This window comes from Opisthocomus hoazin, chromosome 4 (genome assembly GCF_030867145.1).
Source record: "Opisthocomus hoazin isolate bOpiHoa1 chromosome 4, bOpiHoa1.hap1, whole genome shotgun sequence".
Classification (NCBI taxonomy): Eukaryota; Metazoa; Chordata; class Aves; order Opisthocomiformes; family Opisthocomidae; genus Opisthocomus; species Opisthocomus hoazin.
In genome coordinates this window covers 92,036,866-92,055,075 of record NC_134417.1, presented here as the reverse complement: position 1 = coordinate 92,055,075, position 18,210 = coordinate 92,036,866, and the positions used below count along the sequence as shown (strand labels likewise).

The window sequence follows — 18,210 nt, the reverse complement described above, 5'->3', positions numbered from 1 at the left end:
TTCTGTGATTCTGTTCTGTGATTCATAATAATTTCCATAAGCTTTAGTTGAACTACAGCTCAGGTGGGGGACAGGCTTGACAGAGGATTTGGGGAAAGAGGGGTGGCATTTAGCAAAAAGTTTGCATTCGGATACCTACTCACATTTTACGCTTTTCACAAGGGCAGATGTTTTTCCTCAAAGTGATTAGGACTAACCGTACATCACAGCATCTGTTTCCTTCCATTAGTGATCCCTACAATGAATATATGAGACAGATACTTTTAAATAGTGAACTGAGAGCCCTGTGAAAAGCAAAAATGTCACTTATTTGGGAAGAACATAAAAAAAAGGTGATATCTGATTAAAAATAAATAATTCCTAAAGTGTGGAACATATTTCTAAAACTCTTGAATACTTAAATTATAAGGCCTTCCACACAGCTGTTTGTTTTACATTTTAATTGAGGATAACCTTATAGAATGGGTTCTGGATTTCTGTCAGGATTCAACAACAAAGAATCCCCAAATAAAACTGGAATTTGGGTTCACATGTAAACAACCTTCACTTTTCGAAAGTGCGCTAGCACATTCCGTATGTCAAGTGATATCAGGTGACTGAGATGCAAAACGGAAGTGGTGTGGGTAAGGTTGGCCTTGGGTTGATCTTGGCAACAGAAGCCAAGAGACAGAATCAGGAAACTTCAGCATTATACTGATAACCTTCTCTGAGGATCCTCTTACCTACAGATAACCATGGCTAAAATATTCTTGTAAATACTTGCTTTCAATGGAGAATTGTAGTTTCACTCCAATTCAAATATGCTCTGATTTCCATGGAAAATATTGCTATTTTCATCAAATTTCCTCCCTGCCATCTCTTCTTTTGTACTTGCCCTTCCTTTGTACTTGCACTGTACATGCACGGAAAATACCTTTTACCCCCCTGCTCGATTATGAGAGTTACAGTTACTGTCCCTGCTCTGAGATGCAGACCAAGCTCCCTGGCCAATTCATCTCCCACAGCGCCCATGAGGGGACATGCTGTGCATCAGGGGAGTCTGGTGTGACCAGGAGGCCGGTCTATAGGGGAGAGTGGGAACAGGACCAATTGAACTTTGATTTTCACGAGGTATCACAGCTGCATTTTCTAATTTAAAACATTATGTTTTTTTCAGTTTTCCAAAAAAAAATGCTTTTTGCACTGATGAAAAACAAACTAAAACATTCTCCAATCAGCTGCAGTCACTAGCATCAGTAGCCTATTTATGCTGTTGAAATAACCCATTCCAATTCATTTCCTGTCACTAAACCTTGCTGAAGCTTCAGAAAACTTCACGTGTGCCTTTTTCTCCCCACCTTTGTAAATTCGAATTGTGACTGAAAATGGAAACCTTCCCTCCATCAGGTAAAGCAAAGCTTGCTTGGTACCACCAGCTTCTCCACAGCAAAGTCCTCCACTGCAGATCACTCCACTGCAGCAATTTCAATTCACAATGCAATTTACAGCCACGATAAAACAACAGATAACTTTCCCGTGTGGAAGCAACCAGATCAGCACAAAACAGATGTTTGCCATCTTTCCTTTCACTTATCCAGTATTTACAATCATCTCCATTTCACTCAGAGGCATCACTAACTATCCCTGAAGGAATCAAGAGCATGAGATATCCACTGGAGTACATAGGATTGCTTGAATTAAGATTTCCATCATTTCTAATATGGTGACCCACTAAGTAAAAGCAATTTAGGACACGCATCTTTGTGCCAAGTTCGTCATGTGTGCTGTTATGTGTTGTATGCAGCCTTCATGCATGTGTTGCTATGACCTGGAAATTAGGAAACAAATAAGTTGACTGTAAATTAATTTCTCTTGATGGTAGATGACTAATAACACTTCAGTGCCATTACAGCTGTAGTAATTGAGATGAGCCAGCCCAGCATGGAGAGGGAATCAAGGAAGAGTTAATCAAACATGGTTTGGGCAAGACCACAATCAGCTCAAGGCTTTGAGACGGACTGCCCAGAGCACCCAAAAAAACGGAGAAAGGCTTCTATATATTTTTTCCAAATGTCATCTCCTAGAAGCAACATTTTTACTTCAAAGAAATTCAAAGGTAATAGCCAAAGCATTCCAGAAACAAAACTCAGTTGTAAATATATCCCCTCTTCACTGTGTCCTTGTACATCTAGGCTGTGCTTCTGAGCTGGGCACACATCCCTGCGGTCTGTCACAAGGAATAGAGAAAGGCAGGTTAGAAGGCATAAGTGAGGTCATTCACACCCGAGGAAGGGAAAACTTGTTTTTTGTTGGGGTTTCCTTGCCTCAGGATACAATAAACAGAAGAACAAGAGAGAGGTTGCTCATGGAAAACACGATAGCAGATCAGCCGCGATGCTTGGGATAATTTTCCAGTCTGTGAAATCAACCAAGACACCAAGTCAGGTAAAGGCCACCCACCAATGCCTCAAATGTCTTATTTATGATTTGGGATTTTTTTAAGCTGTGTCCAATCCCTCGGTTTAAGTGCTGCCTTGTCAGAAGTAACTAAGCGCATTTTTTTCATCTTTAATCCTTACAAAAAGCAGGGAAGTCTCAAACACGCAGAGTCAGTCCTCTTTCCTTCTGTCTGAGTCATCAAGTATAGTTAGCTGGTAAACTTTCCCAGCAGATGTTGGGGGATTCCTTACAGCTGGAGGTCCCTCCTTTTTACACCTCAGTACCCAGCCACATTTATTTTCTTTTTATTCCCTCAGCCCTCCCAGCAGACTGCCCAGGTCTCCTGCGACTTTGCTCACGGAGAGCCTGTTCCTGCTGTAATGAGCATAATCCCTTGAGGGATTCTTCCGTGCAAGTGAGGGGGAGCAATGAGTGATAATTTATGATTAGAGCCATTGCAATTAGCACCTTGGAAAATAACACTGCCCAGGGAAGCTGAGAAGGCCATAAATGAAAGCGTAGCCAAGACAGAAGTGTCATTCTGATGCTAAGTCTAAATTCTTATTAAAGTCAGTGGGAGCTGGAGGAAGACAGGGATAGTGAGGCCTAGAGAAGTGGGGAAGGCCCCAGGCAACCAGAGCTCTGAAACTCTTCCACCTTTTGTCTTACCTGATGCAATATCGGGCTTTCTAAGGCAGGAGATATTGGCCAGAGTGGACCTTCCATACTGGGGCTACTATCGGAGCCTTTGTATGGGTAGTTCATCATCAAGAGAGAGGTGGAGAATGGACTGGAACACAGGCTCTGGTCTTGAATTCTAGTATTCACAACTGATATGCTAATATCTGTTATGTGGATGTGGGATTTCACACTGCTCAGAGCCCATCAGGATCTTTCTCTTGACTCCAGATGGTTTTGTATCAGCCCCAGGTTTTGTATTCTTGCAGTGAATGCTGCCAGCCATTAAATTTATGGGGTGTATGAATTTAAATATATGTTCACAAGCACAGACACATGTACGCACATATACAGATAATCCAAGGCATGAACAGTCAATAGGGAGAGACGTGAGAGGCACCACTTACTTTCTCTATCATTCTTCATGTATAATTACTTCTCCATTAAATACAGGTAGAGGTTGTACTACCTACATTGATAAATATAGGTACCTCATTAAATAATTAAAGGAAGCTGTGGCTGTTCAGGCCTTGAACACGTTGATTGAAGCAGAAGGCGGCTGTGCAGGGCCTACAAACAGTGATAAGCACACTTTGGTTGTCTTTTGGCATGAGGTCTTTTTCAAGGCCTGGTCATGCCTTATCCAAAAAGTGATGAGTTTTGTGAGGTCTAGTTATAGTTTCTCACCACTACAGAAGGTTCAGGGGTACCTGGAGGCTGATGTGCTGGAGCAGCTGTGATGGACTTGTTTCTTACTTTAGTACTGGCCAACCAGGAAGGTCAGCTTTCCCCGAGATGTGCTTTCCCCATCAGGAGAATGAGACAACTGACCAACAAATACTCTAGGCTTCGTGTGTGAGGATTATTTGTAAAGCATATGAATTTCTGTCCCTATTTTAGCAGGTTTAAAGAGTGGCAAGGAACATTCCTGTGCACTGGAACCTGGTTCAATATATTGTCAAAATATTATTAAATCCCCAGCCGGCTTTTAGCTCAGGAAAAAGCACACTCCTAAGCAATTTCTGGGCATGGTTCAAGAATTAACATGGGCCAAGGGCCGTTCCCGGGAGACGTTTTGCACACAGCCACCTTGTTCTGGAAGGCAAGAGCATTTAATAGGCTGGATGTGGGCTGTTTTGTGCCAGGTGGCATCAGCATGATAGCTATGTTTAATTAACTGGTGGAGATATAGCCAGACAGTCTAATCCACTCCCTATACTGACACTGTGACTCTTGGAAGTAGGAGCAGAGACAACCTGGGAGAGGGTGTAGAAAGTGAAATGCCTCCTTTTCTTTTCCAAGCAACCGGCAGCATGTCCTCTCACTATGTCTATATCTCAGGTCCTGAGAGAAATGCTCCATTTCACATTTGACAGCAGCTATCCCCTTTATTATTCTCACTACAGCCCACCAGTACTGTAGCCAATGGCACACAAGGGAGTCATACATTTAGCGTCATCTCCAGCCAGCTTTGATTCCCACTGCAAGACTGGGAACTGGAAGAAGTGGAGGAGACAGCTTCTAGTATAAGCCTGGAGAGCCAGGCTTGAAGTAAATCCATAGGGAAACATGTGAATCATGCTGATATCCTGTCTGCTTCCCGTCACAGAAAGGTGGGACATGAACACTGAAGTGTAGCACAATTTGCGTCTCTTTCCTGGACACCTGTGGTACCGCCATATCTCAAACAGTGCTGAGAGCACTTACCATTACCTGGTTCTAGACCCAGTTCACAAAATGACCAAGGCATGTGTACGGGCAAATCACATCTCCTTTCTAGCCCTCTTTCTTTCATCTCTTTGAATGTGTGTCTATGCTTCTATTTAGATTGAAAGATAGTAAGCATCGCATCTGTCTCTTAAATAACCCTGTTAGGACCTCTACAATGAGACGTTCAAAAGCACCTACAAAGCTGGGGTTATGTTAATGATGACAATGAATGAATATCTGGGACTTGACTCTCCCATCTCTTGGTGATTAATTTTATTTTTGTCCAAGTAACAGTCAGATTTTCATCTTTTATGCCTATTTAAGAGGAAGGTCTGTATAAAATTTGTCCCCTCATTATTTTTTCTCTCTCTTTCTCCTCGTTCTGTTTTTTTGCTCACAAATGCACATATTCCTCTACATCCGTCTGTGCTCAGTCATTAGTTTCCTAGCAGGATTACACACACATTTCCACACAAAATACAGTACTCAGATGTGTAGCTAGAAGCTTGTAAGAGGTTCAGGCAAGTCCTTACTTCTTTCTAAGATAAAGGCATATCTACTTTTTGTTGGATTTTACTTAATTCTCATATTCCCCTGCTATTTAGCACATCCACACATGAAGGCTGAAACCCCTTTCTTCCAAAGACCTAGCAGTGGTCCTAAGGAAAGCAATAGGAGAGAAGAGTGAAGGAAATCTGTTTTATTGTTCTGGAGGTGAAGTCTCTCATTTAATATATTTTTTTGTTTGTTTTTAATTCTAAATTCTTACAATATGCATTCTACTAAATTCTTACAATAGATATTCTAGCTTCACCCACTTCCTCTGTGGGAACAGCTGTCAAAACGCTGTTACATCCTAGGCTACTGCGGCTTTACGACTCACATTAGCAGCTCTTTAAGGGTCTGGCGGAGGCTGGCTGTGAGGTTTCAAGCCTTTGATTTTTCATTACCCAACTGCCAGGAAGTGTAATGCAAGGTCAGATGGGAAGCTGAAGAAGGCAGGGAGGTAAGCTCCATGCATCCTTATCTCCAATCCCATCACCTCCAACCATCCATTCTTGCTTTAAACCACCCAGACCAAACATGAAAATAAGTATCTACCTGGTTCCTCAGAGCTTGGTGCTAATCATTCTCGTCGCAATAAGGGGCAAAGTAAAAGAAAAAGCAGAAGGAGCATTGCTTGAGCAAGGTTCTCACTGATTTACTAAACATTTCCTTGGGTGGATGCTGCAGATAATAAGCTGTGAGGAGTACAACAATGTGATACAATACCAACATCAGCACGATACTGAATAAAGATACCATCATCTCTGTTTGAGGTTGGACAGTGCTGATTCTATGTAAAGTACTGATGAGCCATCTCTTAGAGGGTTTGTTAAAGGCCTGGATGAGATTGCTGCACCACCATGGAAAATAAAATTGGAAGGTAAAATAAATGCAAGAACTTTGCATGCATGGGAAGGAGAGAACTGAATATCCAACTCTGACTTCGTGAACCACGTTGGAGGCACAAGCCAGAGTGTTCAAAGTCCTCCAGCAGACCATCAAGAACGTGGTAGCCCTTGTTCAATAGTCTAACCTGGGAAGTGCAGAAAGCTATCAGGGGTACACTGAAAGGACAGCTGTGGCTAAAGCTCCTTCCAAGCTCAGGTTCTCTGTCACATGCCCAGTCAGCCTGCCAAGCAACTTGGGTTGGCTGTCTGCTTGTTTGAATCTTCTGGACTACGTTTAGCTGCCTTGACAGGGTGCCAAACCATTGAGCAGGAGTACGTGGCTACATGCGTGTAAGCCATTAAGGTACTGCAGGGTAGGAAGTTACCTCCTGCCAGCTGAACTACCATGACTGGTTATGTGCTTTTTCTCACTCCACCCCATGATTACTTGACCACTGAGGGAGATGACAAGGATGTCTGTGCTTGGTTGCCTGCCTCAGCAGACAATAAGCCAGTGATCTAAACAGTCTTTTGCCTGCTCCAGGACTAGGTTTTGGGTTGTGTTCTTTGTTTGTTTATTTGTTTGTATCAAACATTTTGAGCAGTTGGACCTCAAGTGGCTGGTGGTTGATTTCTCAGCTTTCTTCTCATCTAAATGAAAAACCAGCATCTGTGCACCATCCCATAGCTGTGGTCCAGAGAAGAAGCATCTCATTGCATGCACCCACGTATGGGGACACCATGCTGTTTCTCAGAGGTCTTGCAAACTCAAATCAACCCATTTGAGTTATTAGTAAGTTGTAAGATGAAGAGCAATAGGTTCTGGTTATTTAAAGCTCAGCTGAAATTAATTTTAGGTACTAAATAGCTCCAGGAAGCCATTGTGAAGAAAAAGACTTTTGATCAAGCAAGAAAATACATAGTCTGGGATAATGACATTTTTTTAAATTGTTGTCATTCAGCCAGTCTAAATTTGGCCACATCCTCCCCATTTTGAGCTCTTGCCAGATACTCGATGAGAGTAACTTTGCAATCACATCATGACAGTGACATTCTGCCAAGGTATCATGACTTCTCCAGCAAAGTATGATGACTAATGCAATCCCATGAAAAGCTGATGGAGTCCATCAACCTCCTGAGCTTGTTTCACATTGTTTTGCTCAAAACACTGCCTCAGCAACTGATCCAAACCAGAGAGCTCTGTAACAGTCCTGAATCAGATTGTACTTTGTGAGCTGTTTCACTGGAAGATCAGAAGATCTGGGGGTGAGAGCAGGAAGCTGGGACTTTTGGTCTTGGTGCAGACAGATCACTCCATCATTGTGAAAAATTGCCACAGAGATATTTCTTCAGCTCACAGTAATACTATGAGGACTACTGTGTTCAAACTTCTGAGGCACTATGTTAGCTGTGATCAGAGGGCCAGCTCAAGGACCTAAGATGGACAGATCTCAGAGTTCACTTGGCAAGGGTTAATTGTTGCCAAGGCTGGGTTTTTTAAGGACCTGCTTCCAGAGCTGTTGACTCTGCTTTCTGCAGGCATAATTACTGCAGAGAGTAAAGAAGAACACTTTCTCCTATGAAGGTTGTGAGCATTTCTTCCCATGAAAGCCTGGGGGTTTTCAAAGCGGGGAAGACAGCAATGGGACCAAAAAGATGAGGATCTCCACCACCCAACCAACGAATCAGGATTGTTTCATCTTTCCCAAAGCATATTGCAACCTCAGGCTGGAAATACACCATCCCACTCATCTAAGCAACACATTTGCCACCCTACTAAGCTGAAGAGCTTTTCAAGGCTTACATTAGCCACAGGTACGGTCTGGCTCCAGGATCAGAGGCCAGCAGTAGTGCTGAGGGAGGCACAGGGACTCCAGCAACCACTGACAGCAAACATTTTTCAACAGATGCAAAGAAAGAGGGGCACGCTTCATATATAATTTAAAATACATTTATTGTTTCATTTGTTCTGGCTTTTTTTGTTATACAAAGATGTTAAATAACTTAAATACATTCTCAACAGTCACTCAGAATCAGATTTATACCTACAAGCTGTACATATGAGGTAGAGAAAAATAACTTAGGCTCCCATAAGACACTGGAAAAAAAAAAGAAAAACAAAAGAAAAATACTAATCCTTCATGTTAGTATTCCCACCTCCCTTTAAAAGGAAATGCCATCCCAAGTGTGCAAAACAAATCCTAGACTTTACATTCAGGCCTCAAAGGGCATTGTTAGGGACTGGTGTGGGGTGGAATAAGGGAAAAATCCTCTGCTAGTTTGATGATCGCTGTTTCAGATGGGTCCATGCCCAAGGGGAGCTGGCAGGGTTATCCACACATACCTTGGTTAGTCCTGAATTCATCCCCACCTCTATTAACTTCTGTCAACCTGGTGTCTATGTCTTTATCCCCTTCTGTTGTCTGTGGGGAGAAACTGGCACCTCCTCTTGGGCCAAAACACCTAAAGATGCCTACACCGATTGCAGGCTGCAGGCTCTTTATCTAAAGGGGGATGACTCCAGGCCCATTGCAAATGCCCCACTATGCCAAGTATGTCAGCATCTCTCTCAACTTTCCTGAGCAACCCTGCAATGAAAGGGAGGACTGGGTGAGGGAGGAATCTCTTCTCCCTTTGGGTCACCTTGTCCAATGCTGCTGAGAAGGGTTTTGCCCATTTCTGAAAACATTTAGCAATAACTGAGAAAAACGCATTATTCAGATGTGTCCCCTGATAGCCTGCGGAATTTATGTGTCTGAATCATTTATGGTCTTTGCTTAACACCCTACTCACTCCCTGCCCCTGAACAAACGCAGTTATAGGAAGACCACCATGATGCCAGAGCTAAACTGCTTGCAATATCCATTTGCCTTTCCTCCCCACCCACAAATACTAGAGATTCCTATTTTTCTTGTTCAGAAATATTCTGTTTCCTGGAACATGCAAATAGCTTGGTCAATCCAATGCTCATCAGTGAAAAATAGATCTAAAAGCTATTCAATCGTAATGTCCATGGCCCTAAGCTTGATTGCTTTAGCAATGTCTAGATTTCTACAGGTCTGGTCCTGTGCCATACCGAGTCTCCTTCAAGTTACATGAGAAGTAATGGTCACAAAAGGCACTATTCCTCTTGCGGGAAAATATTGCTCTCCAAAAGTCATCACCTAGTTAGCATTCTGAAAACTAAAAGCCAGGACAAGCTGACCACAGAAGCCAGACTCAACCCAACAGATGTGCACAGAGCTGAATAAACCAGGAACGAAGAGCTTTGCTGCACCTGTTTTATTGAGTACAGAACAGACCTAATTTTACTAAAACATCAACTGAGGAATTTTTCACAGACACTATAATCCACCAGAAAATTACCTTAAGCAGCATCTACTCCATGAAAGTACCCTTGAGAAATCTGCCCCTTCATCTGGGTTCTCCTCCAACCCTAATCCAGCCAAACCAACTTATTTTCTCCTCCTATGTTGGCTAAAACAGGGCAGCTGAAAAACGATTAACAAAGAAATTCAAGACCTGGGCTGAAGGAAGGCAGATGTGTACAAGCTGGCCGACCGCAAAAAATCCTCAGAAATTATTTTGCCCCCTGCTCAGGTCTCCAAACCAGCAATCCCAAAAGCTCATTTGGAAACAGATGGTCCATAACTCATTCCCTGCTTCCAAAGGTGAATGACAGACTTCCTGAACCACAGCAGACCAAGTTCCCAGCTCCCAAGTTTTACACTGCCCCATTCCAATACATAAAAATTGCTCGTGTTAGATCAAGCCTGGAATTTGGTCCTCTTCATTTAAACTTCCCATGTACTCAGATAATTTTTTTTCCCCAACATCCTTTGTAAAAGTCATTCTTCCCAGGCCAACTGAGATCAATGGCAAATACCTAGGTATTGTGAATAGGTTTTGGCTTTCCTCCATTCAGAGCCGTCTCAAGACCAGGATGTATAACTGAAAAAGGGTAAGCTTGAAGATTTGGGGTAGGTTTTTGTATCTTAATTACAAGCTACTCATTCTTTATAACTCATTTTAAGTGTAAAGAATAAAGAAAAAAAAACAGCCCCTTTGATTAAACACTGCTTGTTTTACCAACTGGAGTCTTTTGCAAGCTGGAAGACAATGAGAATGTAATGTTTAGGACTTGTTTTGCATGTCTCCACATCCGGCATATATGAGTCAGTCACACAGAATAGAAGCTTGTTAAAAAACAGATGACGGGTGCAACAATTATTTGTGTGGGTTTTTACTTCTTTTAATAGAAAATTCTAATATAAAACAGCAAACATTTTCAGTTTGCCTTGTTTACAAAAATATTATATATATTTTTTATATTTCTGACATAACTAAATGTACTATTCAATAAAAATATTCTTCCATCAGCTAACTTCTCTTTTAAAAAAATTAATAAAAAAGTTATATAAATAATGGTTGCACCCCCCCACACACACCCCAAAACTGATCTTGCAAGTCTTGGTGGATCAGCTTAGGAAAACCAACATTTTGACACTTTCGGGGGAACAGGGGGTGAAAGGGGATCAGTAACCAGAGACCTCCCCTACACCCACCCATCCTTCTCCAGTTACATCTGCTGCAAAAACCTGTTTCTCCAGGGGTAAGAAGAAGGGAAAAAGTTGCCTTGCACTTTTTTTTTTTTTATATGACATGCCATCATGAAAGATTCAGAGACCCAAATCCACTCTTGTAGTAGTTTTACAAAAACGAGGAATTTCATTGAATTGCACTGGAGATTCAATAGTGTGGTGGCAGAATTAGCCTCTCTGGAAAAATCCAGTTTCATACAGCTGGAACAAAAGGGGTTTTACAGGACACTACCCAATATTTTATACAGGACTTCAGGGTCTCTACTCTAGGGTTTTCTGAACTTCTGCATGCAGTAGCACAAGCAGAAGCTCCAACTCTGTGGGTTAATTCCATTCCAACACACATCTGTCCCCAGCAAAAAATCCAGGTCAAGCATTTGAGAGAGTTTTGAGGTGTTTTGACATCTTTTTTATCAGCCGTTACTTGTTTTGTCCTACTGAAGCTCCACTGGATTTTTCCAAAATAAGGCTTTTCCCCCCATTCTTTCTTCAAAGATAAGGCAAATATCGGAAAACATTGGAACTAAACAACCCCACACACCCAAAACACACACAACGTTGTGGGGGGAAGAAGAAAAATAACCCACATATGTTTTACCACCCTAGGTCAAAAGGCCAAGAAGACAAGTTCTCCTGATTTCAGAGTGTTAGTATATTTTATACACTGCCTATGCATTTAACACATGTGCCTCGCTACTATTTAGTTATTTATAATTTTTTTTAACCACAGGAGAATAAACCTTGCTATTTACAATATATAACAGGCAAGTAATATATCCACATTAACATAAATACAATTTGTTTTTTGTGTTTTTTGTTTTTGTTTTTTTTTTTAAATACTTACAGAAAGCATCCAGGCTTCAGTGCGTGAGTTATAATAAACAGAAGAGCTCTTTCACTCAGTAGTTCATTCACTCTTTGCCTCTTTCTTCTAGTCAAGCTTTGACAGTTGACCTTCTTGCCCACCCATCTCTCTCTCTCCCCTCTACTGCCAAACACACCAAGCTACCCTATCCCAGCCAACCCAGGCATTTTCTCTGCAATGACATCGATGCCAACACCACCCTCTCTTCTGCATCTAGGGACTCATTCTCCTCTCACACCAGTGCAATGTGGATTTACTCCAGCGAGGTCAATGGAGACAGAGACACCAGTGAAAAGAAGGAAAATGAGGCCCACGGTTTAAATATAACAATATTAATAATAATAATTAATAACAATAATAATGCACATAAATTGTCACCCACTCTCTAATTAAGAGCAAATACTTTTAAAGAGAATGGGGCCAGAAATAGTAATTCAGACCCAAAAAAACTCATGTTTTGAGAAGGTTTGGATCTGGCCTTACTTTGGAGGGGAATAGCTATTCTAGCACACACACAAAAATGTAACAGTGAGTTTGCACAATGTGTGAGAGAGAGACAGAGGGAGAAAGAGAATTTAACGTAATACCACATTGAAACCATAAGAAGGTCCTTCTGAAGGGCTTTACAATAAATAAATGTTCGTTCAATATTTATATATATATTTATGTGTCAGCATGCGTGTATATATATACACACATGCACACACTGTATAATAGGTTTCTAGTTAGTTTATTTTTTAAACCATCAGATAAACCATCTGTGGGTGACTTCCAAAGCGGTGCATCTCCCAGAAGCCGCGAGACCTTCCCGCAAACTTTCTGTTTCGAATGCACCACCACACATTTGCCGTGGTGGAAGGGACAAACACCATGTGTAGATTCCTCCTTTTCCAGCACTACCCAAACCTCCGGAGTTGTACAGCAAATAAGCAAATGACAAAAAAAGAGACACTACGCTTCACTTTGCAGGACCATAGCACAATGAAACAGTAACATCCTGTCCCTCCCCATGCCCCCACCTCAAGATTTGACGCCAACGAGCCAGGCTGGACTGCAGGTATTTGTTACCAAGAAAAAAATAATGATCTTTTCTCCTCCCAGTAGATGCACACAAACAGCTTAAATATTGGAGGCTACTGTTTGGGGAAAAAATTTCAAAAATAGACAAAAAAATTTTGAAAACAAAAGAAAAAACATCTTGAAAAATAATGGTCCATTTTGGAAAACTGCTCTTTTTTTGCTTGGCTAACATCTACTACTGCTTGAAAAACTTCAGCCAGCTTTCCTCTTTTGAGAACCAGATCAGTGGCTTATATAAAATTGGTGGAAATTGCTATTACTGGACAATAAGAAATTACTAACAAAAATAAAATAAAATGCCCTCTGCTCTCCAATTTTTCTTAGAAAGCTTTGTTGAGGCATTCACTGGCTGCTTCCAATCCACTTTTATATAACTGAAGGATATTGCCACATCAAGTCCTGGATTGTAAATATCCTCTTCAAAGGAAAAAAAAAAATGCTGAAGGTTGTCGTCTATTTCACAGATCTACTGCTGCAGTCAACTTCTGGCTTTTCTGGCCACTTGATAGTCTGTCTCTGCGCCAATTACTTGTTCCAAATCCAATAGTTGGTTACCATTTAGCTGTTGTATTTTTAAAATACAGTTCTTGATCTAGTGGTTTAAAAAAAAAAAAAAAACTTAAGGTCATAGGTTTCACATACAGTTTATGTCATGTACCACTGCCGTGATTTAGAGTAAATGGAATGATGACCTAGTAAAAAAAAAGTCAACTCTTCCAGAGGTCTGATCCAGTCCAAAATGGCTGCTATATAATGCAAGACAGCACTGCATTCCAAGATGAACTCAAATTTCTCTTGTCTTACTCAGAAAAACACATCCAAATTTAGCTGGAATAAGACTAAAAAGTTCCAGTTCAGATTTGTGAAGCAGTTACCACAGGGTGAATTTGATCAACGAGAGGTGGGAAGAGGAGAGAAAAATAAATCATGCACGAAGTTAAAATAAAACAAAAGTATCTAGTGGTTCTTTTAAAGAAAAATAAAAATTAAGACAGCAATAGTGCTAAAGAGGCTTCATTTGAAGAAATTGTTTTAAAAAAAGAACTCATGTTTGGACTGAAGGGGACAAGCATGTCTGATTTTCTACTGTCTTCCCAGCCTCTTTCTTGGATATATTTCTGTCTGCAACATGGTGGACCCAAGATTATTTGAGCTGTATTTGGTGATCAAAGCTTGCAGATATGGAGCTGTCGTTAAAAACCGTACCCTCCCAGTGGGTCTCTTTGTCAGAGCCTTCTTTGCTCGATGTGTAGAAACTCCACTAGAAGAACCATCAGGGCTGTTCCTGCTTACCCTACGTACTTCTCTCCAGTTTTAAGAGGGGAAAAAAAATTGACCACTTCCTGTACCATCACATTCAAAGCAGAAGGATCTTTCTTCTGTATCTGCTTAGCTCTCTAAGCAGTTGGGTAAGCTTCAGGAATAAAGTAGTATAGGTTATTTATGCCAAAGAGAATATATTAGCCGAAGAGTTCATGGAGGATTGGTGAAACAATCAAGGTGTTCCAAGGATGAAAGATCTGTCAAACTGTGTGGATGACTAAGGTGAAGGTCAACTGGTGTCTAACCCCAGTGTGACAGGCACTTATTTCCACATGGTTGGACCTCATTAAAATTCAGTCTACAGGAAAACAAAACAAAAATAAAAACAAAACAGCAACACAGCTGGGTCACCTGTACCCTACAAAGTGCTTATGTCTCAACATAGCTTTCAGATCCCAGAAGGTCAATCAAACCCTGTTTGTCTCCATATCTAGTTCTCATAGATCGCCATCGCCCATCACTGAGGGTTGCCATCAAGCAGAAGACATGTCAGTCTTTGCAGGTGTAAACCTCTTCTCTTTGGGTGCATTGCTTGCATTCCACATAGCAGCACCAACGGACCTGGCACTGGCACGGACGGGTGACCACCCGGCTCTGCGTATTGTGCCCTCGCCCACAGCAGATGCTGTCACAGTTCTTGTCTTTGTAACATTTCCTTCCCGAAGTCCCAGGTGAGTATCTACTCATCATACAGAAGCTTGGGGAATCGTCAATGTAGACAAGATCCGTAGTCCTTGGGATTTGATCACTGTGACCAGGCATGGACTTCTTGGGTGGGGAGATGTCTCCTTCCCCTGTGGCCTCGTTGGTAGTGCTGCCCACTTTGAGCGATGTCTCATACTTTTGCTTCAGCTGCTTCCCTATTTCATGGAACGGAGAGAGTTGCCTCCAGCACGTTCGGACAGTGCAGGATCCAGATACACCGTGGCATTTACAGGTTGTCTCCACTCCAGCTTTGATGACCTGCAGACACACATGGCCCCCAGAGAAAATCAGTTATGGGTGAAGAAATCAAGGCTCAAAACTAAAAAGTCATTTACTAGATGACACTCCTGGAACGCAAAGTTGATGACAACACAAAAACTATCCAGCGGAAGAGGACAGAAAACACACACTACAGGAAATACTCATTTTAGAAGGGTCCCAGTTCCCATAAATGTGACATTTACCCACCAGAATATTGCTTTATTGGATAGTTAATGATACCAGTAAAGCATACAAAGCCTGTCCGGTGCTGGCACTCATCTACATAGACAGAGGTCTGAAGCTGTGATGCAACTAAGAGATCAATACATATTTTAACACCTATTTATCTGTTTTAATAAGAAAAAGGAGATAAGATGTGACAAAAATGGAAGAACTTGGTTTAGTGGAGAGAAGAGGGAAAGTGCTGCTGTAACACACAGAAACACACAGGTGAGGTGGCACAGGCTCCAGAACATAAGCGTGGGCAGTAGGAACCTTCTCCATACCACAACACACAGGATACTACCTCAAACTCATGTAGCTCCCATTTAGCAGCACAGACTCAGTGGGAACATGGTTAAGCTGTGCTGTTTGCACCAGTAGCAGCAAGGCACAGCATTCCACCCAGTTCACTTTGTGACTGAAGAAAAACCTTGATGTAGCTGAAATATATATACAAGCCCTCGAGAACAACAGCCTGAATCACCATCATCAAAACCAGCAGCTCCAAAAACATCCAGGCAGCTTCCACCTCTCCAACCTGTGCTCTGGATTCTATTCCAGAGTGTGGTAACATGTTCAAAAGCACCTGACAATTCTTTTTCTGCTAGCAATGAAGAAGCCTACATGTGCTCTTAAAGACAAAGAATGCCATGGCATGCTGGTCAAACATGTGTTTAAGGAAGCATGATCTCATGTAGGGTAAAACCCAAAGCTGCCACACTCTTCTCTGTGTCCTCTCTTTCTCTGAAAAATTCAGATGTGAAGACATGGAAAACAGACCCTTGCATGAAAAGTTCAGTAATTCCAGGTGCTTTAATGCAGCCTGCAGGATTTACTCTGCCTGTGGCACCAGCTGTAGGCAGCTTGGAAGACTGGCTTCTCACACAGAGTGTTTCAAGTGGAAAAATGTGAAATCTGGGTTGATAGTGCAGTGAGAAGAGTTCCTCCCAGAAGATTTGGTCCTCAGCCCATCAGGCAACAGCGCCTGGGAACTACAACAGGGCTGGTGGCCACAGAGAGGCCTAGGGGAGAAGTCTTCAGTTTTCAACCAGAGAGAAGATGTGGGGCAGTCACTCTACAGGGAGGTAAGTGGACTTTAAATTTTCAGTTCCAGTGATGGGAACAGACCTCCTGCACTAAAGGCTGCAGCATCTGCCCCATCATGAGCAGTCAGGAGCTGCCCTGTGTCACGATGAAGAACCTCAACTGTTGCCTTGATGCTTCATCAGTGCCTCGGGTTGAGCAGGTCTTCAGATTTGAGCAGCAAGACAGTGTGCAAGGCCACAAGTGTTTACAAATAGCCTGATCTGGTAGTGGAAAAGTCACTTAGCTAAATGCTGTGTAGGGCTTCTGGTGAGGGGATAAACGGAAATGGCATCACACAGGCATTCAGGCCCTGCTGCATCCAAATGTTGTCTACACAAGCCACCGTCCAGAGAAGAATAGGCTGCAAGGTTGCTGTCCCAGGTTAGCATGAATCCTATAATGCATTGGCAGAACCTTCTTAAGGTGATTTCAACTAGGATAGAAATGTGTATTTTATTTTCTCTACAAAGAAAAAAAAAAAAAGCAGAGCACTTATGACCAAGGTCTTCAAATTCCAGGTGGAAAGGAAAAGGAAGACATTTACGCCTTTGGAAACTAAAGTGGGTTATGTCCCTTCCACACCAGGACTCTCACATTACACTTCATGGCTGCTTATGACTTTTGACCGCAGCTATAAATGGCAAGGCTTGGTTTCAAATCCTTTCTTTCTTTACTTATTTTCATAGTCCAACATTTGCAGTGGGTTTTGTAATGAGAAATTCGGCTCATCTCACAGACCCCTAAAGCAGGGAAATAACTTGTTCAAGACACCAGGAAATAAATGTGTATATTTAACCTATTCACAAAGCAAAAGAAAGTCAGTCTCCACATAGGAGGGTGTCCAGACCTTGCTTGAGGATAGCTTGCATGGGAATAGCTCTCTTCAGACCACCACAAAATGTACATACAGAAGGAAGGGCAGAATCAGTGGAAGCATGGTGTTCACATAAAAGATGGAGGGAAGGGAAAGAGAAGGCTATTTTCAACAGAAAAAGCAGCATGGGAAATAGAAGCAGTATCAGCAAAGGAAGAGAAGAAAGCAAAGAGTTATTAATCTTGGAGAGAGATAAAGAAGGTTACAGCCCCCCAGGTGCTGTAAAGGACCCCAAGCCCATAAACTGACTGATGCTAAACAAAGGACCTCATCCTTTTCTAATCAGACTGCAACTAAGATGCTTCATGGCACAAAAGCATATTCATCTTTTTATAAATAGCATCTGAATGTTCTCTCCCACCTTCTTCAGAGATAGGTTTACACTTCGGACTCCTCCATGGGCAACATGAGAGCAGACGCGTTATTTAGAGAGTCACAGATAACCTGCATTTTATCCACAGATTATAGACAGGTATTTATAGTTGTAGGTCTCCCTTCCCCAAAAATAGGTTACATTTTGACTTTAAATGGCTAAGGTACAACCACCTCTTAAAATAGCAAGTTAGAACACAGTCTGTTTTATAGAGCTGCCTCCTGTCAAGGTACTACTGAAAGTGCCCTTCCTTTGGGCATCTACGGTATCTGAAAATGAAAAAAAAATCATCTCCCCCCTATGACCATTATGGCATCTGCCAATATTATGGCCTCATGACAGCAGAGGGCTGGCTCCAGTCCATTTCCTGACCATCCGGTTCTTAATTATTCGGCTGCACGAGTCCTGCTGAGCACCATGTGCAAATGTGCAATAGGTCATGGACTCAGAATTGGGGTCTGGCCCAATCCTGATATTACAGAGTCATTTTTAGAAAGACGCTATGCATAATACGGCCTTCAGCAAAGCCTGGCCAATGGTCACACTTCATTCCTGTGACAGCCAAGACCTTTTCAAATGCA

The 18,210-nt window shown here is 42.0% G+C and overlaps 1 protein-coding gene across 1 annotated transcript in view; it reads right to left on the bottom strand.

Annotated features, from left to right (window-relative positions):
• Positions 1–8,202: 8,202 nt before the first annotated feature.
• The window catches only part of WNT9A (Wnt family member 9A), a 62,204-nt gene continuing 52,196 nt past the window's right edge, over positions 8,203–18,210 (bottom strand). The window contains exon 4 of the mRNA XM_075419949.1: positions 8,203–15,071. Within this exon, the coding sequence (XP_075276064.1) occupies positions 14,598–15,071 (474 nt within the window). The 3' untranslated portion in view covers positions 8,203–14,597. The remainder of the gene's footprint in view (positions 15,072–18,210) is intronic.